Source organism: Empidonax traillii, unplaced genomic scaffold (genome assembly GCF_003031625.1).
Source record: "Empidonax traillii isolate 1590-97213 ecotype Southwest subspecies unplaced genomic scaffold, ASM303162v1 scaffold1217:size511469, whole genome shotgun sequence".
Classification (NCBI taxonomy): domain Eukaryota; kingdom Metazoa; phylum Chordata; class Aves; order Passeriformes; family Tyrannidae; genus Empidonax; species Empidonax traillii.
In genome coordinates this window covers 150,578-173,836 of record NW_020956410.1, presented here as the reverse complement: position 1 = coordinate 173,836, position 23,259 = coordinate 150,578, and the positions used below count along the sequence as shown (strand labels likewise).

General features: G+C 43.6%; 1 protein-coding gene across 2 annotated transcripts in view; it reads left to right on the top strand.

Moving 5' to 3' along the window:
- The window catches only part of MNAT1 (MNAT1, CDK activating kinase assembly factor), a 122,079-nt gene that overhangs the window by 97,550 nt on the left and 1,270 nt on the right, over nucleotides 1-23,259 (top strand). The window contains exon 8 of one of the 2 annotated variants that reach the window (XM_027905885.1): nucleotides 13,928-14,094. The exons of the other annotated variant lie outside the window; for it this stretch is intronic. Within the exon in view, the coding sequence (XP_027761686.1) occupies nucleotides 13,928-13,976 (49 nt within the window). The 3' untranslated portion in view covers nucleotides 13,977-14,094. Of the gene's footprint in view, nucleotides 1-13,927; nucleotides 14,095-23,259 lie in introns of those variants that run through there. 2 annotated transcript variants of the gene reach the window in all.

Sequence of the window (23,259 nt, the reverse complement as noted above, 5' to 3'; positions counted from 1 at the left end):
TGCAGATTTTTTTAGGTCTGCTGTATTTGCTCAGTTTATCCAGGACTTAAATGTGCTTGGAAAAGCATGGACTAGCAGAAGAACATACGAAACTGGTGTTGTCCAGTTCTACAAATGTCTGAGCAATCAATAGTGTAGTATCAGACCATGAAGATGACAGCAGTGATAACTTAGTGCAACTGCCCTCCTCAGCATTTTCACTGTTCTCACGGTTAACACCTCCAGACTCCTTCCCTGGCTTCTCCAAAGAGCTGTAGGAAGTTCACACATTCCCTCACTTGTTTTTGGCTCTTGTGTCAAACCACTGTTCTGAAAAATTCCTGTTGAACTTGCTTGGGTGCTGAGGGTTGGAGGTTTAAAAATAAGAGCTGAACATAAGTCCAGTTCTGCTCTCAGCCCCGGCAGAGGGATTTGTAGTGGCTTCAGTGGGAACAGGATCAGGCCTTACAGAAGGGCTTTAATGTTCCTGCCCTTGGGCAGCCTGGGTGGACACTACTTTCTGTTGCAACACAGTGGATAAACTGTGTGTGCTTCCAGGCACTTCTAGATATTTGAGGAGCGTGCTCACGTGGCTCGAGGATGTTTGCAGATGGAGCAAAGGAATGCAGCTACCTGTAGGACAGAGAGTGGGCAGTGAGACCGTGTGCTAGTGCTGCAGGCTGTTCATCCTCAAGTTCGTGGGTGTTTGGCTTTTCTGGGAGCTGTTGGCTGCTTGTTGATTTTCCTGTATTTCGAGGCAAATGCTGAGAACCTGCCTGGAGCTCTCTGCTCAGATCAGCTGCCCATATGAACTGCGGCAGCAGGTTTGACAGGCTCTCTGCCCTGGGAATTCTAGATCAGAAGGGAACGGAAAATCAATGTATTTTCTTTTAATGCTATTTTTATCCCCTTAGAAAAATGCCTTGTGAATGGGGCTCGCAAATACTGGACATTTCAGTGCTCATGTGTGGGTCCATGTCATGCCTTCCTCACTCATGTGTGCACGTCTTATTTCCACAGTAAGATTAAATTGCTTTTCCATTTCCCCCCCCCCCCCCCTTTCCCTCACTGGTGCTTTGTTTCATTATGTGAAAATGGGAATATCTGGTTTGAAATATCAGCATTAGGTTCTGGGAAATGCTTGTTACTTCCAGCAGACAGAACCACATGAGCTGGAGTGGCTGGGTGGAGGTGATAATACAGGCTGCTGTTGTTTGCAAAGAGTAGTGCATCCTCTATTTTGGGCTGCTTTGAAGGATGTTATTTGCAACAAATCCCAGAGTTTTTGTTGACTCATGACTTATATTTTGGTTTTATTCAGCATTTTTTTTTTTTTTTGTCCTTTGAGGGCTTCAGCAGCTGAAACAGCATCATCTTACCACACGGCAGTTTGAGCTGAGCCTGGTGTTTGAAATGGCAACACTGCTAAATGTTTGTGACTTGTTTTTAGAACACCGTTTCAGCTGCCAGTTTCCTTAAGAAAGCAAAAACAATATGGAAAGTAAGGAATACAAATAAAGGAGAGGCTTTAAAATACTTCTGATGTAAAAAAGAAATAATTAAAAATAAACAAAAATCATTCCGAAGACATGATAAATTTAGCAGAATTTCTTGAAGTACTAGGAAAGCGACATTTAAATAAAGCATTGTGTGTTCCTGGATTCCCTTCACCTTCTTGTCCTCCCCCTTTTCTCCAGCCCACACATAAACTCATTGATTACCTTCTCCCTTAATGAGCTGTTTCCAAAAATTTTGCTTTTACTCGTGTAAAAAGCATGGATGCTCCCAGAAGAACATCTGCCACACGGTGAGGGTAAATGTAGGGGAGGATGACAGCTCCCCCAAACCTTCTGCTCCCTGGCAAAGATGATGAAGAAACTTCCTGATGAAGAAACTACAGTGGTACCATTAATTCTTCCAAGTAGAGAGTAGGACTTAGGGCATCAAGAATATCTTGCTTTGAGGGCATGACCTGTGCACCCGGGAAAGCTGTCATTTCTATTGGGGTTATTTTACTGATATATATGTCTGTGTGTGCATATGTGTGTTTGCAGAGATTGTTATGGAACATTTCCCATTTACAGTGTGATAACTCCTCGTTGTTATTGCTGTTGTGTTATTGGGTGTTGTGTAGGCATCTCAATGCAGGGATTGTTTCGGCAAGTGCAGCTGAAGGGTTTTTTTGCCCCAGAAGAGAGAAGGTAACACTCAGAGAACTTTCTGCAGAAAACCAGGGTGAACTCTGAATAGACAAAGGAAGCATTTTTTAGAGCAACTAATAGAAAGAAGAGTCTGTTTGGCTAGTTTTCATGAACTGTAGGCTCAGAATTGATTGAGAACACAGGCTAGCTTAGGATAATCAGAGTAGGGACGTATCGGCGAGTGGGGCAGCACGTGCTGCTTGGAAAGGTGCAGGAGCTGCAGAGGAAGAGACTGACACTGCAGGGATGAATCAGATCTGATCCTGTCAGAGATTCCTCTGTAGCCTTTGTTAAATCAAATAGACTGAAATCCCTAAAGGCAGTAAAACACCAGAACACCTTTGGAGTTTGTCTTCAGTCCACATGTAAATCCTTTATTTCTCTTTTCTCCCCCTCATTCCCCTGCTTGATATTACTTTGTGTCTGTACTCTCTTCCTTACCTCCAGAAGTAACCAGAACTCAGGTTTTGTAGTTGGCCACCATTACCTTTGTTGTTTCCAGTATTAATTTGTGGTGCTGTGTCAGTGTGACCCATTCTTTGCTCCTCACTGCATTGTCCTTTGCAACTGAGCTGTCTTTGGTTGGAAAAAGTCCATGTTAATAAATGCTGCAGATTAGCCTGAGTCATTTATCTGTTTTCCTAGCCCCCTCAGATTTTTTTTTGACAGATGCACATTTTATAAAGAGTGACTTTTATATTTTCTTTCATATCATAGATGAAAGTTGTTGAGTATTACTGCGATAAAATGAGATCCCTGCAGGGCAAATACCTCTTTGGGTGATGAATCCCCATTCACACTTATTTCTTGAGGGCTATCAGTGTAAATCATGCTTAAATATTTTTTGATGCGGCACCTATGAACCTAATTTGCATGTGGTACTTTAAGAAAAGAAATTCTCCCTGCTTTTGTTGTAAACCTGAGGGCAAGCTCAAGCTTTTTATTGGGATGTGTCGCTGGGTGTGTGTTAGTTCTTGGGGTGAAGAAGTTTTAGTTCTTGGAGTAAAGGCACTTGTTGGTGAAACAAATCCATAGGTCAGTGTAGAATATACTCAGCAGCAGTGCATTAAATGGACAGAGCAGATAGTGGGAGCTTTTGTACTGTAGTGAGATTAAGGGGTAATAATTCTGATGCAGAAGGATAACTGACTCAGAAGGATTCTCGTGGAAATAGCACCAAATTTTTTTTTCCTTGAAGAAACTGAATGTTATTCACACAAAAAGTGAGGAATTTGCTTTGCTACAGCTTTAACCTCCCTAAAGAGTTATGGGAAAGTTGTGTAAAGCTCTTGCTAAAGTGTGGGGGCTACTTTTGAGTTGGTTTTTAGGGCAGCTTGTGGACTTTTGTGAGCTCCAGCCTGTGCTGGAGCAGCACAGGTGGTCTGGGAAGAGCCAACTCTGCTCCTCCTGTGGTTTTTGCTCTTCTGTGGCCCCAGCTGATAAAGCCTTTGTAGTACAAGAAGTTCTCAGTCACAAAGGGCATCACATTAGCCCTCAGTAGATTTATGTGCCATAATATCAGCCTTTGATACAATTTAAGCCTTTGAAAACTTCCTCAGTGCTCGTGTGGCAGATAATGCAGTGCTTGTGTGGGGCTGCTTTAAAGGGAACTTACTGAAGTGCTTGCCCTGCTGATGAGGGATCGATACAGGGCGCTGCTCTCTTCCCTTCAGTCACATCAGCAGCCTGCCAGACGTGATGCACCGCGCTCCACCAACTCAATAGCAACTACTGGCTCTATTCTCTTAGTAAAGAGATTTTATTGGCCCAAGCCCCCTTTCTTGTCAGAATGGCTGAGTGCCTTTGGTGAGCAGAACACAGCTTTTTACTATGGAATAGATCCATGCCCAAATAAAAGGGACTTTTTCTTCTGTGATTTGCCCTTCGGCGCTGCTCAGGGACTTGAAATCTGCGAAGGGTACGCAGAGACCCTGATGTCATTTCCCAGTTGTGCATCCAGTGAGTGCTCCCAGTTCCTGGCTGCCATCTGGGAGAGCTGCAGGACTGGTCCAGTTGCTTTTAACAGTCGATTACAAGGGAATGCATTTCAACAGCAAAGTTTTTTCAGCACCTGCATTACCCACCATGCTGCTGTAGGTTCATTTATGTTTTACCTGGAGAGCTGCATTAAGCACGTTGATGTACAGCATAGGTTAAACTGGGGCTGATGGGAAACGGGTTTGGGCCTCGGTTGTGGTGACCATAAGATGTGATGAGATCTGGCACTTGGTTTATGATGCCAGAGAGTGGCATGACATGTAATCTGATAACATCACTGTGCACAGTGTTGCATAAAGCTCTAATATTTTATTGTAGTCCTAAAATAAGATAAAAAGCTTGGTTATGACATTCAGTGCATAAAGATGCATATACCTGTTTATGGCTGTGTGTTAAAGCAGTGGCCCACACTGTTTCTTAAATTTCTTTTTATAGCAAGGAGCTCTTATATCTTATTAAGTTGAGAAATTAAGCAGTTCAAGAACACAGAGCGAGAAAGAGACCTACTTTAATTTTCTACAGATGTTTATGATGATTGAAGACTATAGGAGTTTCATAATGAAACAGCAAAGTGCATAAAAGGTTAAACTTCAGTATGAAGTTACACTGCATTTTAATATTCAAGGGGAGTGTATCAGGTACTAATAGAATAATCACTCACCTTTTGTCTTGCACCTTCTGACTTGACGTAACCACAGAACTTCCCTTTAAAGCACAATAATTTCTTTAAAGCCTGTTTGATCTGTCAAGTAGGTGTAGAAGCTTGTGTCAGATGTGGAGAAGAGAGCAGAGTCAACTCTGACAGATGATACAAATACAGTGAAATTAATTGACTTCGCCAGGGGAGAAAATTCTTCCTCCCAATTATTTCAAATGCCAGACAACTTTCCAGAGGTGGGGAGGGAAACGTGCCTGAAGGACAATACTGACACTGTGCTTTTCTAGTAGGTGCTTGCTGTGCTTTATTTTTATTTTTCCTTTTTTTTTATTATTTAAGTTTTCAGGGAAAAAATAATAAAATCGACTTGCTCAACTGCCCCTTTGTTTTAGGATTCTCAGACCTCATAAATCCACTGCCCTTCTGTGGTCCTCTAGGATTTTCTGCCTGGTTTTGTGAAGATAAAAACTTTCAGGAGACTCTGTGAAGCAGGGAAGCCCCAGACTTATTTTTCTGCCAGTGTTAGGTGTTCTGCTTCTTTGGCTTCAGATTGGTATAATTTAAACTCTGTCAAAGTCAACAGGTTTCTGTCACATTCTAAGTTTTTAGTATTTGGAAGGCAGAGGAGGGGACTGGGCTTTTGACTCTGTTTGTTGATCCCTGGTCAGGCCTATAGCCTGTCTCATATATGAACCTCTGCAGTTTTGTGTTCCAGCACCACATGATTCTTTTACAGAAATTTCCTGTCAGTGGAGAAGGAGCCAGCGAGGCTGTCGTGGTAGGGGTTATTGTTTTGAGGAGTAAAACTCCATTTTCTCCACTCTGACACCTTTTCCTTCCTCAGCTCCGTTTTTGTTTCTAATTCGTGGTTTTTTCCAATGAAACTCGTGGTAACTGTTATTGCCAAGAGATGATAAATAAAATAAATAATAAAAATTGATTGATGTGGGCAACTTTTTATTCCCTATCACCTTCTCCTGAAGTTGGGATGGATGTCAGAGCAGTGGTGGGCAGGTTGTGCACACTTTACACAAACACACACCCAGCAGGTGTCTGTGCTGCAGTTAAAGGCGTCTGTGTCTCTGGGATACATGGAAGTTCATCCCCAGTGAGACTGGGTAACCAGACAGCATTCCCTCTCTCCAGTGAGTATTACAGGCAGTCACACACTGCAGCAGAATAAAGATAAAACTGCTGCAGGAGGTGTTTTTTACAGGCTGGGAAGTCCTGCCTGGCTGGCAAACATGAGATTTCTGTCCACTGGATGGGTTGGTTTCTCATTGGCTGAGTCCTTCAGGTAACCAGAGCTGAGGATGGTTGCCCCTAATTAAGGCTGTGAGGTGATCAGCATTTTTGGGGGGCAAAAAAGAACAAACCCTGTATTCATTTCTTTTTCACAGTGAAGGTAGAATCTGTTTCCAGTGTTCTGTTCTTTTGTGGCCCAGCTCTACTATGTACAACTGACCTTTTTGTGTCTCACTGTTCAGTAACTCTTACAACCTTTTCAAGAGCTTATGGTGGTAAATCTGACAGTGTTTATATTTCATTTGGCTGGGTTTTTTTTTGTTGTTTATTGCTGTTTTCTTGCTTTACAAAAGTGCCTAGGAACATAATTGCTGGTCCATCGTGCTAGAGACTGTACAGCACTTTAGGGGTGTGTGGAAAAGTCTGTGCCTCCAGCTGCCTGGGAGTGGAGGATGCCATCTTTAAAAGAGGAAAAAAATTAGGTAAGATGCAGCAGAAACAAACTATCATGTTCATTTCTTCTGCACTTGACTCTCTTCCTGCTCAGTGTGGCAATACTATCAAAACTTTTCATTCTTATGGCTTCTCCCTGTCAGTATAACTGTTCCAGACCTTGCAGTAGCCAAGAACTCCATTCTGTTTGTGGGTTCCAACTTTTTAGTCATTCCTGCATCTGGTTTTGTTGCCTTAAACCCCAGATACTTTCAGATTGACAAAATATTGATCACAGTTGCATTTGGTTAAATCTGAGGTTAATTTACATGAGTCAGTGATGAAATTGCATGTGACACTTCTTTGGACATCAGGAATTAATTATCTTTTAAATTATTTTTTTGAGAAACTTTATTCAGCCACTAAATGTACTTTTATTAAAACAAGCCCTTAGTATGCATAATTGAGATTTGGAGTCATGGTAAGTTTGTTTTTTCACATTTCTTGGAGTGTGCTTTCAGTTTAGCTAAACTAAACACCATTCTATTTGGGGCATAATTTTAAGAATATTTTTTTCTAATTCTGGCAGCAAATGCTGTGACATTATAATTATGCCATAAGCATTCAATGTTTATCCATCATAAACTGGCTGTAATCCCAGTTCTGGAATACAGCTTTCTTGTTGCTCTCGATTCTTCAAGTGAAGGGGTAATTTTGTCCGCAGAAATGATTTCTTAAGAAAATCAGCCATTTGGGTTGGTTACATACTAAAGCAGCTCAAAAAGAAACGTCTGTCTTTGCCTCTGAAGTCATAAATTATTTTCGAAGTTTTCTTAAAAGGAAATTCACTTTTAAGGATGAGTTGAGCCAGCAGGTACTGCTCAGAAACACTTGATTCTTGCATATGCTAAAATATTGTGCTCTCTTAATTTACTAATGGGAATTGGTTAAATCAACACAATCCAGTGTTGTTAACACATCTGATAATTCCGGGGTGTCAAAGCAAAGCAGGATGCAGTGATACACCCCAGGGGTCAATCCTGGGACCAGTGCTCCCTGTTCCCTTCAATCCCAGCTGACTGTGGGAAGCAGCGCACCCTCAGCACGTTTGCAGGAGACACAATGTCCAGAGGAGCAGCTCATGCACCAGATGGTTGTGCTGCCCTTCAGGGGGACCTCAGCAGGCTGGAGAGACTGGTGTCGCAGCAGTCTTGTGAGTGCAGCGAAGAGAAATGCAGGGTCCTGCACCTGGGGAGGAACAACCCCCTGTGCCGGTGCAGGCTGGGGGCCGACCTGATGGAAAACACCATGGTGGCCACGAGCCAGCAGTGCGTCCTGGTGGGAAAGAAAGGCCACCAGTCTCCAGAGCTGCATCAGGCAGAGAGTTGCCAGCAGGTCGAGTAGGTGGTGATCCTTCCCCTCTGCTCAGCACTGGTGAGGGACACCTCTGGAATGCTGGGCCCTGTCCCAGGCTCCCTGGTACAAGAGACATGGACACGCTGGAGTGAGTAAGGATAGGGGTATCTGTCCTGTGAGGTGAGATTGAGGGAGCTGGAACTGTTTAATCTAGAGAAGGGAAGGCTTGGAAGGATCTTGTCAATGTGAGTAAATACTTGAGGTCTTGTCATGTGAGTAAAAAATACTTGATGGAGGGTACGGAGTTGAAAGGGACAAAGCCAGGCTCTTCTCAGTGATTCCCAGTGGGAGGATAAGATGCTGCAGACAGTAACTGAAATACAGGGAATTCCATTAGAATGCATTTACTGCAAGGGAGGTGAAACACTGGAACAGGTTGACTAGAGAGTTTAAGAAGTGTTCCTTCTTGGAAATGCCAAAACTTGACTGGACACAGCCCTGAGTGACCTGTTTGAGCTGACCCAGCTGAGCAGGAAGGCTGGACACAATGGGCCATTCCCTTTAAGAGTTGGACTTGATGATCCTTTGTGGGTTCCTTCCAATTCAGAATATTCTGTGTGTGATGATAATAATACCTTGTCTCCCTGTGTGCCTTCCAGCCTCAAAATGTTCTTGGTGTTACCCTCTTTATGTCTGTCTGCTCAGACTCTGCATGGCAAGGTGAGAAAATGTCATCAAATAATCTCAGCAACAAGATACGTAAAATAACTCTAGATATTAAAAAAATATATTATTTCTTTCAAGTTGAGGACTTCTAAACCAGAATCCACTAGAAAGTGTTCAGGCTGCCTTTGTCTTCTTAGGTTTTTTTGCAGAGGTCTCAGAGGTTGCCCATGAGGGTGGTCCACCAGTTTCTAAAACAATGTGTGTGATGCTGAGGCATGAGTTGCCATCAGGTGTGGGCTTGGTAACATGAAGTCAGTGGAGCTGCATTGGTGTGTGAGTGGTACAGCTGTTGAGTCACCCCCAGATTTGAGGTGATCTGGTGTTAAACTGGCTTTCTGTCCATGGATCTCCCTGTCAAATATGTACTTTCACTACTGAGTTTAAAATTTTCTGAATGAAAAGAGACAAGTACTGAATGAAAAAGACACATCTGCTCCTAAAAGAGGAGCAAATTGTCACAGTGTCCTTGTGATCCCAGTGGAACAGTTGGGCTTCCAAGCACTCCTCTTTTGCTCCTGGAGAAGGGATGGCTGTGGTGGGGCAAGCCTGAGTCTGACCCAGTGCAGCTTTCCTGAGCTTAAAACATCTTCCTCTAGCTCTTATTCAGGGTATAATACTGAACTTGGGTAATGCCAACCAGATAATAATCCAATTGTCTGTAGCAGAGCAAATGGCACCGTTTCTTTGTAGCAAAAAGCAATAGTGTTTGTTGTGCCTTTGATCTCTAAAGTGCTCTGATGTGGTGAGATCATCTTGAGGAAGCACTGAACGGCCTTTCCTTGAATTTTGTTTTTAACTCCATGTAAAGGCAAGAAGGAAAAATGGAATCGAATGTGTGCTTATTGTGATAATTAATTTTAGCTTACAATTAGCTTGCTTTTCAAAGTTCCTGCACAGGACTTGGTATTGGAGTGGGATATTGGCAAATGATTTTATTAGTTTTCACTGAAAAGTAATATATCTGTCAGCTTTTCACTATGGGGCTTGTTTTGCTCTCCAGATCAGTAAGACTGCTGGCTTCCCTTTCAAAACTAATTTTCTTTATTGGTGTGTTTGCTTATGTGTCTTGATAACCCTTCCAGTTACTGCTTTAGAAGATGTGGGAAGGGGAAGGATACTTGGTCCCTGAAGGTTGCTGTAAAACAGTCACTGCTCGTATGAATGAAATATTTCCATACACCATAAAACTTTATCTCAAAGAAAGTCTTGAGAAGTTAAAATAATGCTAAATATTCTGCAGCCTAACTCTTGCAAAGGCTAAATGGCCTGGCCTCGATCCAGGGAGGCACTTAACAATGTGCTTAACTTTAAGCGCATTGAATATTCTTACTGGCCTGAGTGAAAAATCAATGACGCTGCTCACATGCTTAAAATAAGACATGTGCTTAAGTGTCTTTCTGGACCTCAGCCAGAGCGTTCAGCCTGTGAGAGGGGCTGAATTCTGACTGTGGGCAAAAGCCAGTAGTGTTTCATTTTGCCTGTCGTGTGCCTTTCTTAAGAATTCATTGATATTGTCTGTGTTTATTTTAATTGGCCTCCATTTCCCATCTAAGCCCTACCAACTCCAAAGCTCTGGGGGTAAAATAGATGTGCAGCTTAGGGCTGTCAAACAGCTTGTCAGGGGTAGTACTTAGACTGTATATATTGCTCTAGAGCAGGAACTGAACCTCAGAAAAGCTGGGAAAAGATGAGGTGAAACATGATTGTTTTCTTTGGTAGCCAAGGTTTTAATATAGAGAGAAAATGAAGAGGAGAGAAGAGAAGGGCTGGTGACACGTCACACCTTTTCAGTTAACATAGTTGCTTCTTAGGAAACATTAAAGAATGCAGACAGATGCATTAATAATCCACTGGCAGTGGCTGTGGCCCTGGCAAGTCAGCTTTCCTACCTACTATTGATTTTTCTGCCTCTCAGGCAGCAATTTGCAATGGGTGGCGTGATCCCTTACCCTCAAAACGGGCAGTGAGATGAGTTGTCATGGCCAAAATAATTTTTCCTTTCTAGCCAACCCCTGCTGTTTCTTCAACAGCATCTTTGCCTGCTTAGATGACAATTTCCACTGCTGACAACTGGGAATGATAAAATATATGTGCTATATTTAAACACAAAGAGCCTTTATGGCTTAGAGGTGCAAAAGAGCCCACCTCAATGCACTGAGCAGCAACTTCGCTCGGGGAACCCACCCCTCAAGTTTTTACCCACCCTGTAAATTTGGGGTGTTCCTGGTTAGCAAGTGCAAAAGCAGTGCAGCAGAGCATGGGCTCCTAGAAGAAACCTTTGCTGTCAACTCAAACTTACATGGCTAAGGAAATAGAGTGTCATTCTCCTCCCACCGCCTTTTGTTTTCCAACATCCAGATATTGCTTGTCTTCCCCTACGTGTTTTCCAATTCCTCCTTGCATTGCTTTTGCTTTCTTTTCTACCCAGGTTGTTACAGCCCATGCAGCAGATTGTTCTTCTTAATACTGCCTTTGAGTGTGATTGCTGATAGTTCTTTTACTGGAAATCATAGGATATTAAGGGTTTGGAATGAACCTTAAAGATCATCTACTCCCATCCCGCCCCCCCATCCTCTTTATTTCCTTGTACATTTGATTTATACTGGATGAGAAACTTAGAGCAGTGGAGAAGAAGGTGGCCAGAATAAAGGAAAATGGACCATAAATGTTTTTTAAAGAGTTAAATATGTAAAACTAGAAGTGATCAGCTGATACTGAAGAATTTTACATGTAATTCCAAAAGTATCCCCTGAAAATGCATCTCCATGAAGGAGCAGATGGCATTTTTAGCAGACTTTCTCTGCAGTAAATCTTGAGCAGTTTTGAATGAGTTTGCTTGTAGGTTGTTGTTTTTCTTTCAGCTACAGGAGTGTGTTTGCTGTAGCACTCCAGGCTGGGTTTCAAGTATGTTTCAAGGTAGTTCACAGTGTATGTTTTTATTGTGTACTTGCCCCAATGGTCGTTTATTTCTCTCAACTGCAGATTCCTCTTTTACTTGAATAAAAGCTCAATAGAGTCACCTGTCACGTACAGAATTTCACCTGAATTGAATAAGAGGCAATTCAAGGTGCAGATTTAGAAGGTGTATTCACATTCAGGGATAGCCTGATGATCTTTTAAACGGTGAAATGATGCACACTAAGGATACCAGGGCAGAATTAAAAATGGAAGAGTGAATGGAAAATGGGATGCTTTCAACTGTTTTCCCCTTAGCTTTTCTAAAATCAAGCTCAAGTCTAGGTCTCAGTGTATCTGTCTGCAGGTGTCTTCAATGTGACAGAGCCTTCTGCCACCTAGTGTTGCTGGGAGCTCTCCTCATCAGGGAATCACCAGACAATTTATTAAATGTCATTATTTATTAGCAATCCCCTCCATTGCTGGGCACGCTCTGTGAGTGCTTAAAAAGGCATTTTCTGACCAGAGGGTTGCAGAATCAGTTCAATCAGTAGGCACAACTTCGAGGGTGCAGTTTGCAAGTTGAGTTGTTAACAAATAATCCCTGGAGAATTTCAGCAATTGTGAAAGTCACTGCTCCATAACAACTCTGTTAGCACTTTTCTCCCCCAGGTGAAACTAAAGGACTCTGCCTAACTCAGCACACTCCTGCTTTGGTACCTGTGCTGCTGCTGGTTCAGGATATTGGGTTAAATTGAAAGCAGCAGAGAAGAAGAGTTAATTCAGCAGAAATTATATAAATTAAAGAACAAGTCCATTTAGACACTTAACTCATTGTCTTTTTAGGAGAGTAAAATGCAGTTCCCCTATCATCACTGCTTTTTCGCCCCTAGAAATTCCACCAGGGCACAATGGAGAAGGATAATAAAATCCAGAGAATTACACCCAGATTTCACAATGGAATTGTCAAACTGTTAGAATAGAAAAATAGGCTTTAATGATGCTTTAGATTTAAGCCAAATGAAAATAGCTCCTACCATACGCTGACAGATAGGAGGAAACTGCCTAGGATTGAAGGGGTGGGTTTTTCCCTTCACTCTCCTGTAAAATAATATTTTCTGGAGAACAGAGTGACTCTTTCCCTTCATCCCCCCACCTCTGTGAGCTGTCTGAGTGCAGAGTAGGGCAGAGTGGTTCCTTTGCAGGTCAGTGTGTGAGAGCTCAGCCCAAAGGCCGCTCAGGACTGGGGCAGATTCTTCTAATCCTCTGCCTGGCCGTGGTTTTGAGAAGCCTCACTCCGAGCTCCTGCTCCTCCTCTCTTTTCTCCCTCCCACCTCTTCCAGGCCTTCCTGAGGAGCAGATGCCAGCGTGGCTGAGAGCTGTAAACTTGATCCTCAGCATCAGACTGAAATGCTGACCTGGTCAGCAGCAACCAGAACCTGCAGCAGCGGAGGGTCTGATGCATTAGAGCACTAATCAGCTGCAGTACCAGGCAACCTGTTTCCACCTTCTTTTGACCTGAGCAATCTCATCCTTAAATACCACCATTCAAACGGCAATCTCTTTGCTTTCAACAGTTATACTTTTCACATACTGCCGAAAGAAAATAACTTCAGGTTCTTCTTATCTAAAATGAACAACCGTGATCGCAGACAGATTTGCTCTGTACTTTTGGTTATTCATTTGACATAATTATTAGGTTTGGCAGCTTTGCTTGTCTGATCAGTATCAGAAGTTAAAAATCCTCTAAAATCTCTTGTGCATCTTGTGCTATTTTGTTTGAGTCGTATTAAACTGGAATTACCATATGACATGAATTCATTGCTCCTCTGTCAGAACAGAGGATGCTGTGTAACAATGAAAAACAGAACAGCCTGTCTGACCTGGGGAGACCATATTTTAAAACTGAGGTTATAACCAGCTTTTTCTGCGTCCAGATGATGTTTTATCCATCAGCAGTGATATGGGGGCAAAGCCTGTGGCTGTGCCTGATACATGAGTCACCCTGGGGCTCTGTCCTCCCCTGCTGGGACTAAAGCACAGCCCTCCAGTGCAAGAAAACCTCTAAAACTGTCCATTTCCCAGTCTTGGGCCCAAAGTTAAGGTCCTTACCAGTGCTCCTGGGGCAGAAATATCTCCTCTCGGCTGGCAGCCATCCTGGACTCTGCAGTTGTGGTCCTGAGCTAGTGGGTGGCAGCCCTGCCCGTGGCAAGGTGGTTGGAACAAGATGATCTTTAATGTCCCTTCCAACCCAAACCATTCTATGATTCTATAATACAACCATGACCGTGCTTGTGGGCTGTTGCCACAGAACTGTGCATCAAGCAAAATGTACTGAAAGGGGTGGGGGGAGAAACGTCTCTGCATCTCCATCCTCTGTCTGTAGGTGTTCCTGACTGAGTGCCCTGTTTCAGAAAGTGCTCTGTTTGCTTCGCAGCTGCATAATTTACATGGAAGCTGGTCCTGGAGGAATCTCTTTCATGTAGCTCTCTCAAAGCCCCAGTTCATCAATATGGAGTGGTTGCCCTGTGCTGGGGGATTTATGGCACGCGGTGGGGTGTGCAGACGACGAAGAAAAAGGCAGTGTGAGGAACAGTAGGGAATTTTTATCCTAAAATAAAAATTCAGGTGTCCAGAAGAGCTGTCTTTCAGAATAAAAGTTGTGTTCTCCCTTTTAGCCTGCAGAAGCGATGCTGTATTCCCAGAGTGAAGCCCAGGGAAGTGTTCCCTGAGCCCCGGGAAAAGACACAGTTGTGTCTTTAAACTGAATTTGCCCTATCCTTAAAAAAAGAGATAAGTCAAGGAAAATAATCCTGACTCAGGTAGTAAGATAGGAAACAGGAAACAAAAGTTAATTTCCTCAGAGTGATAATAACTCTTCAAACATATCCATGTTCTTCTGGTGATGTTTGCCCTAAACCTGAGGAATTGGAAGGCAGGGGGAAAGATAAGGATTTTGGAGATCAATCCATGCCAAAACTTTTCCACAACATGTTACAAAGAGAGCTGCTTTGCAATTGCAGAGTGGTGGCTTAATGGTCTTTTTAGCTATTGAAAAGGGAAAAAAATTTACAAAATCATAGCTGAGAGAAAGCCCTTGTGTACAATGACATTCTTCCCGGGGTCAAGTACGAGCGGAGGCCGATTTAGTCATAGCCTAAATGTAGCTGCAGTTCTGCAGTGCTCCCGAGTGTAATCCATACTAGTCCTGCAGGGCGAGTTCTCTGCCGGATTCCAGCGGGGACTGCAGTGTCCTTGTTGCACAGCGAGGCTGCTCAAGGGTGTTAAAATGCTTAACTTGCAGTTGTTTGAGCACTTTCTGTGGTGGCTGATTGATTTACTGTATCTGGAAGTTCAGACCTGGAAACCCGAGCGAGGGAGAATGCCTTGGCCGCCGTGGTGAGCCCGGGTGTTGAGAGGACAGACAGCTGGCGGGTGACCTCAGGAAGATGACAAATGGGGCACCAGGTGCCCCCGCTCATCCAAGGGCGCTCCCAACCCCTCTGGAGTTACGGAAATCACTTGCGCTGGAGGAAGGCTTCCTGTGAGCAAGGCTTCTAGAAATAAACATTAACCTCTTGTTACCAGCCACGGGCGCGGGGGGAATGAGTTCAAGCAGCTCTTTGGGAAAGAGCTGAAGCAGAAATCCTTTCAGTTTAAAGGGGGAAAAAAAAAAAAGTTCATCCGAGTCTTAGTGGCTGTGCATATTTTGGAGCTGGGAATTCCGGGAGGAATGTGTCGGGCAGAGATATGAAACGAGCAACAAAAAGCAAACTCTTCGCACAGCGTAGTCAGTGATGGCTCTTTTCTGACATGTGCGGAGCCATTAAAACAACTAAGTATTTTCCTGGGACAAGGGGAAGCCCCCCGGGAATTAAAAAAAGAAAAGTCTGCGCAGAAATTGTATAAAATATTCTTTGCAGGGTTGAAGCACGTGAATAAAAAGAAATTGTGTAGCCTCTAGTTTTCCTTTGCTTGCAAAGGATTCGTGTATTTGCAGGTTCTGCTTTCCATTTCCTGTTTTTATTTTAAAGCAGGTAGTCGTGTTCTAAAGTGAGGAGAACTTTCAGATAATCACCGTTTTGAATCTGCCTCGCAACAGCACAGAAAACTCTAACCCATCTTGCCTTAGACAGCTGAGGATGTGCCTCCTCTCTCTGAAGCTTGCCTAGTGGAGTTACTGTGTATTTTAGCAGCTTCAGGGCTGTTTTATTTTTTAACTAAAAAAAAAAACCAACAAAACAAGATGATCTCTGTCATTGCTTTAGCTTTTGAAACTGCATTCAAGATTTCCCCCATTAGCTCAGATCAAGTGCTGCAAAGACACAGCAGTGGCTGCTCTCTTGCATTGGTATTTACATTTCCTGAGGTTGGAACTGTAACACCTCATCTGAGGTGGCGCTGCCTGATCAAATGCTAAGAGAACCTGATTAAATGCAGCATTTTATTATTATCAAAAGGAATATGCAGACACCCACCGTGAATGCTGGGCTCACGTGAGGTGCCAAATGTGTTTTTCAAACATGCACTGGATTTACACACGGGAATTCTTGTCAAATGTAAATCTCTAGCTTGCATAACTCCTCAATGAAAAGAGGAGGTTTATTTAACTTGTTAATGCTCTTAAGCATCTCCATGTACAATTGGATTTACGGTTCCTTTTGAGGATGGGAATAGGTGAACTTGCACCATGTAAGGGGTTTATGTCTTATTTCAAAATCTGTAGCCTGTATCGTCTACAATGCTTTAAGTTGATAGTCTCAAGGTCTGTAGTCCATGCTACTTTGAGTTTATAGTCTTTTGCTCAAGAAATAGTTGTATCAAGATGGTGCATCCTTGGGTAAGGCCCTGCAGTGGGACTGGAGTTGTCCAAAACTCGTTGTTATGGCAATGCCCAAAGATCCTGTCCCAGGGCTGCATCCAGCCTGCAGCAGAGAAAATGTGCAAAATGCAGATCAGCTCAGAGGAGTACAAAGCTCCCTTTATTCTATAAAACCTTTTTCATCGTTAGTTTCCTGTCTTTACACTTTAAAACATCCACTTCTTTTAAAATTGTATCAGACAGTTTCTGTGGGGCAGAAGGCATTTCTCCTTGTCCTTTGATCTCGGTTTCTCCGTGCTTTTTCATCTTACCTCTAGGCAATAGCACTGCCTTCTCAGTTACTCCAAAAACCAGTGTTTGTTAAATACATGTGAGTACCTGAGTCTGGTCTCATGTCTATTTAAAAACTGGAGCAGCAGTGGAATTGCAGTGCTAGGAAAACCCTGGAGTATGAGGTGCTCTCTAGAACTTTTCTTCCTTTAAACTTCCTTTTTTTTTTTTACCAGTAGAAGAGTTGTTTTTTTTATGACACATACACATAGGAGTACTCAAGATGTATATTGAGATAGCTGTGACAAGGAAACTTCCCTCTGTTCTATCCCCCAGTGTATAAGCCTTTCAGTGGAAATGTTTGGTCTCTGGAGTCTGGATTTCATCACAAAAAGAGGAAGTTTTCAAGGAAAGTAGTATGGGAAAATCTGATTCTGTTCTGTTCCTCCACCGAGGGCTTTGTGTCTTTGCATTTAAAGGTTTTTCTTCTCCAGGGTTCACAGCCTCACTCACCAGTGCCACAGGTAATTTGTAATAAACTCTGAGATGGGTCATTAGATACATCTTACAGGTTACCTATGTGTTTCACCAGTAAAAAAGAAAACAGTTTATGTAAAACATCACATAAGAGTGCCTTGGGTTTTATGTTAAACACTCTGAAAATTCTTTTATTGTTCACTGCAGTAGCTGTGGAAGGACTGGGAAGGAGCGAAGCCGCTCCTTTTGGAGCAAGAGCACTGAGCCCAGAGCTGCTTCTGGGTCGCTGTTGCAGCAGGACATGTGGCTTTGGACTCCCAGGATCAGAAATATTTGCCCTTTCTTAAAAGGAAAAAGAGGGAGGAATAACTCATTATTACCCTAGGAGTCAGAACTGGCTTTATCAGTGACAGCTGTTTCATGGCTAATATTATTTTTCTAGGCTTTTTTTTTTTTTCTCTCTCTCAGTGTCCAGTAGCAGAGCTCTGTGCTGTTCCCTCTTAACTGAGGTGTGTTTTAATTTTGAGGTGCTTTGTTTCACCACACACAGCTGACACACACTCGTGCCCTGAGATACTCTGACAGCATTTGAAACAAATTGCTATTTAGAAAAAGCAGATGGTGGAGGCTAAAAAGAATCACCAGAGGACCTACATTTCTTGTATTGATATGGTGGGTTGAGGGGTTTCCTGGCTTTTCTGCTGGGAAATTTTATTTCTGGTAGAAAAGAGTTCTTCACTTAAAAGACCTAAAACAGAGAAATAAAAGTTCTGGGAGCCATGAACTCAAACTCTTATTAGGAGGTTTTTTCTTAATCCATAACTAAAGCAAATAGAGATCCCTTAGGGTCAGGAGGCCTCTGCTGTTGAAGAATTTATTGCAAGATGAAAATGGTAACTTTTCCTTGATGGAAATTGAAATAAAGATGGTTCTGCAGGAGCTTCTTGGGGCCACGGGTAAGTGAAATAGGCTGAGCAGGTTTATGACAAATGGAAAAGGGTCTGGCACTCATCTGACACCTTGGTGAGCAATTTCTGCTCCTTAAGCCCTCGGAAGCGAGCACAGCTAAGCAGTGTTAATAATAATAATAACAAAACAGGCTGGTTTTCTAAGCTGTCTGCACACCACTGCTGTCTGCAGGTGGGGTTGCTGGGGCTGCAGGGGTGAGTCTGTGGTGGCTTGCTTGTCTTTGGTAGAATTTTCCAGCAGCCAAAACTGTATTGTGGTATTTAGAGTAACTTTTCCTTACCCCTGCACTATGGTGTTTGGTCCATAAGGTGCCATAATCTGGGTAAAAATATATTCTTTTTCTCTCTGCCTTGGGATCTGTTGTATTTGGGCCTCATCATGCTTAGCACTGTTTTGACATTCACACTGGTTGCTGCAACTAAATACACAGAGGCATGGGGGGGAAACAAACAAACAAAGAAATAATAGAACCACCTTGGTAACTGAGCTATTAAATAGATTTTTTTCCCCATTTTATCCTTTTTGTCTGGAGGGTAGAGGAGGGGAGTGGCTGAGGGCAGGTGCCTCAGTGCCATCAGGGTTGCCACTGTGACCTTGGGCACGATGCAAGGAGGGATTGAGCTGGAGTCGGGAGGAGCCCTTGCCGAGTTCATGGCTGTGTTAAAGTTGCATTCCATGTTGGAACAGGTTGTGTTGGCTGGTGTTCAGTAGGCATTTCTGACACCAGTAATAGCTGGTGGGTTTGTTAAGATCTAAATTCAAATAATAGTGCCCAAACAGTGTCTGCTAAAATACATTAAAGACTGTTTTGTTGTGTTTTTTTTTTAACTTTTGAGGACCTGGGATCAAACTTGTAGCTACTCCATGGAAGGGTGAATTGCTGTTCTGGATTTCTCTGAGTACCAGCTTTGTGTCTTGTGTTTTTGCCCTGCCCTAGACGTTGCAGTGTCCGAGACAGGGAGAACCACACCATTACTTGAATAACACCCAGCAAAGGCCTGTTTGTTCCCAAATGAATTTCCCGGGGCTATTTGACGGAAAACGGCAACGAACTCGGCTCATTTTATAAACAAATCCCGTTTGGCTGCACGGGCTGACTGTGGTAGAGCTGACTGGTTCAAACAAAAACAGAGCCGAGCAGAGGAGCTCAGTTTGTACCTGCTCAGGGACTATAGAGTAACCCAGACTACACATTCCTGAACGAAAACCAGGCCAGACACAATCCAGTTTCTTTGTGCCTCTCTCGTCTGATGAGACCCAGTCTCTCCAAGCTCGCTCTGAGTAATGCAGCGATAGCTCATCCCAGGGACTTGGTAAATCTAATGAAAAGAGTGTCTCCAGAAAGGTTCAGGAATGCAGCAGCCTATGCTACTGCCTTGCTAATGCTTCACACAGCTCTCCAGACTGGAGTATTTTGCTTGCTTTCATGCAACTGCTATTTATTATTTAAGTGACGAATCTGGAAAATTTCCCAGATCTTATGTCTACCCCATTACTGTCTGTCTTGGATACTGCAGATAATCAGATGAGCAGTAAATCTATTCTGTGGAATAGAATTACGTTATCATTTTTTTTTTTTTTTCCCTGTCAAACAACTTGTGAATGATTTTTCTTTTCTTCACCCCCTATAAAATACCTAATAGATTAAAAAAAAAATAAAAATCTGTGTGCCAAATACAAGTTACACCACATGTACCTCCAGTGGTGCATCTGCAGGAACACCAGTGGGAGCGTATTTATCTTGTGTAGATGGGGAAGATTGCGTGAAATAATTCCTAGCACCGGTACTTTCAGTTGGGTGGGTGAAGGGAAGCGCTCTGGGTAGTTTTTGGTTCTTCTCATTTGTTTGTTTAGGTGGGGGGATTTTAGGTTTGTTTGTTTTTTGGTTGGTTGTTTTTTTAGCCAGGTTTGATTGTGTCCCTTCTCCATCCTCTCTGATGGTTTCTGAAGTCCTTCCTGAATTTCTCTGAAACAAGACCACCCTGTTGAGCAGTGAGGGGACGTTTGTCAGTGGTCTCAGGTGCTACTGAGCTGCTGTTGGGTCCTCTGGCTCTGGGAAGCAGCAGTGCCAAGGGGTGCTGAGGCTGCCTGGGCAAGGCTGGAAAGGCACTGGGAATTACATCCCCTGCCATGCTGAGCACCACTGCGTAATTCTCCAGCTGTCCCAGTCCATTCCGATGAAGTGATGGTGACACAGCCTTTGGAAAAGAGAAAACACAAAGAAAACCTGCTCCCAGGAATGACCAGCTTGATCCTGAGCCTCCACACCGAGCGTGGGTTGCACCTCTTTCCTTAAAAACAGGAGGCTTTTTTTTTCTACCCTCCCCCCCCACCCCCCTCCACAATGATGAGAAACTGAAAGTCAGGAATGAGCCCCCCGAAGGCTCACGAAGAACAAAATATGACGTGTTTGAACTGACGTGAAAGGTTAATGGGGGAGATCAACATCCAAAGGCTGCACTAAGGAAAGGGGGCTTGTTTGGGCAGAGCCTGAAGCGGAGCTTCAGCTTTACAGGCGATGGGAAGTGTGAAACTGTGGGGCAGGGAACACACAGCCCTTTAGCCCTGCTCAAAAATAATAAGTGCAGACTTTTTTTTTTAACTTCAGAGTTTAGTCTGCCCTCCGTAAAAACAAGTTACATTAAAAAAACCGTGCACCAGAAAAAGCAAACCTCGTTTTCCTGGTTTCTGCTTATAAGATTTACAGGTACTTAAAATAAACCTATGAAAAACAGACCCAGTGTGCTGGAATTTGCTAACTAGTGAGAGCAATTACCTCCAGGTCCCAAGACCTAACGGAGTTTGGCTTTTTGGAAATAAAACTTGGCAAGCGCCCCTTCCTGCTGCTGTTGTAAAGGTGCACATGAAAAGATGTGCTGACCCCTGCCAGAAACCCCAGGAATCCAGTTCAGAGAGATTCTCCCGTGGAGGGGATGGCTGGATTCGGGCAGCACAGTCGGGGATCGGTGTGGAAAAGCCGGCGAAACATTCGCTTCTCATTGTGTGGCTTCAGCGTGGCAGATTCTTTGCAATTGCCTGGTGTACCACAGTAATTAAATGGGTCAAGAGCAGTAAGTTCAGATACTTAACAAGAAAATAAAGACCTCACTTGACAGCCAGCAGCGGGTCCTGCTCGTTTCACAGGAGTAAGGAGAATTAATGCAGGTTGTGCAGTGAAAGTCGATCTGAGCCTTTTTGGCAATGATTTTGCATTGCTTCAGAGATCACCTACCAATTAACTGCAAATGCTGTAATGGCTGTAAATCAGGTTGTCTTATGAAACTAACGCTCCGATTTCAGATGTCCTAGAAAAAAGGAAACAAAAGACTCTGCTTTTCTCCTTTCAGTGATACAAAAGGAACAAAAGATAAGAAAAGCAATGAGAGAGACACAACCGACCTTTGTTAATACTGAAATGTAAAGTAATCCCATTTTCACTGGACTCATGCATGAGGGGAAAATGAAGTTTGTGTAATGCAATAAATATGATAGAAGTGGAATCCAAGATGGGAATTGATTTTTACAAGACTCTCCAGTTTGGAGGGTGGAGGTAGTTTCAGACCAGCATTTTGAAGGAAATTATTTGTTGTTGTCGGTATCCTTCGTTCCTGGCTGGGGGAAGGAGCTCCTGTTTCCCACAGCAGTTCTAAAAGCCCTTTGGGAAGGATGAGATCTTCCTCCTAAAATATTACGGGACAAGTAACCAGAATGTTAAAAAAAAAAAATAATTAAAACCATAAAATGTGTTCTGCCACAAACCAGGAGCTCTCTGCAGACCATCTCCCCTGGAAAGTTAAGAGATGGGACCAGGTTTGCTGCTGTGTTTGTAGATCCCCTTTGGACTGAGCACTTTTGAAAGGGTTTGTGCCCTCCTGCCTGTGTCTGTGCTGATGGGAACCAGTGTCCAGCAACAAGGGTTGGGCCCCATCACAAGCTGGTCCAAAGCAGCAGAGCTCAGCTCGGCCACAAGAGACAAATTAGGTGTCTCAGCTTCAGCATCTCACCACGAATCGCTCAGGAACGTTGCTCATGTCTGTGCATTGCGGTTATTAGGTGCAAGAAATACAGTTTTTAAAACTGTATTTAATCATTTCTCAGTAACCTCTTTTTCTACAAATTTATGGCATCAATGGGTATGACTGTTTATTATGTCTTACCTATAAAATCTGACCTGTTTTATATACTCTTTATGGAAACAGTGTACAGTCATAAATTAAAAGATGCAACTGTTTTGGATATTTTACTGGTGGTCCTGTATTTTCCTGCCAAAAGTGCAGCTGTTTTAGGTTTCTCGGGATAACATTATAAAAGGCTGTGTGCGTTTTGCAAGTTTATGCTTGAATTGCCAAGCCAGAGGTGGAATGACTCAACCTTCCCAGGAGCAACATGTACCAAGTGAGGAATCAAAACAGGCGGCTGAAGCGGGGCAGCTCAGATGGCCACGGGGAGAGGCACTTCTTGTTCATGGGGGTGCATCTGGTGGTCAGGGTGTGGGAGATGATTGTCGTGCTGGGCTGTGGATCCCTCTGTGTATATGATGGGGCTTTGGTGCAAAACTGGTGGAGGATCTGGTCTTGTACCTGTCTCATGTGGGATTTCAGCGTGGAAAGAAGCCATCCAGGCCCCCTGAGCAAACACCTTTAAGGGGAGTTTTTAGTGTGTGTGGCTGGGTTGGAGCCCTTGGAAGGAGCCAGGGGGAGCCAAGGGTTTGCGGGGATGCCAGCACATGCAGCGTGTTTCCATGTCAGCTCATCAGGCTGGCAGGTTTGGGGGAGCGTTAGATGGCTCTGCAAATGGGTGCTGATACTTAATTTGTGGGGAAGTTTAGAGGCTTTTTAGCCCAAATGTTTATGATCTAATTCCCAGGTGTCAGTGGGCTCCAGACGCGGATAGGCCTGAGAGCACAAAGCTCAGCCCTGTGGTTGTCAGAGGAACCAGCACTGACTGACAGAGCAGAAACCCCCCTGTTCCCATGGGTTTTCCTTGTCTTAGAAAGAACTACAGAAGGGTGGAAATGAACCCTCCCCCAGAGCAAGCAGAGAACACAAACCTGAGAATGTCCTTAGCCCCGTGGCACTGAGCTGTGCGAGTGCGTTGGTCGGGGCAGCCTGGCTGAAGGTGCGTCCTGGTTTTAACTCATGGCATCTCTATCCTGCTGCGCTCACAGCTGGCTGGCAGCCTCCACCTCACCGTACCGTGCCCTGCACAGGTGTTTGATGGGTTCATTCCTG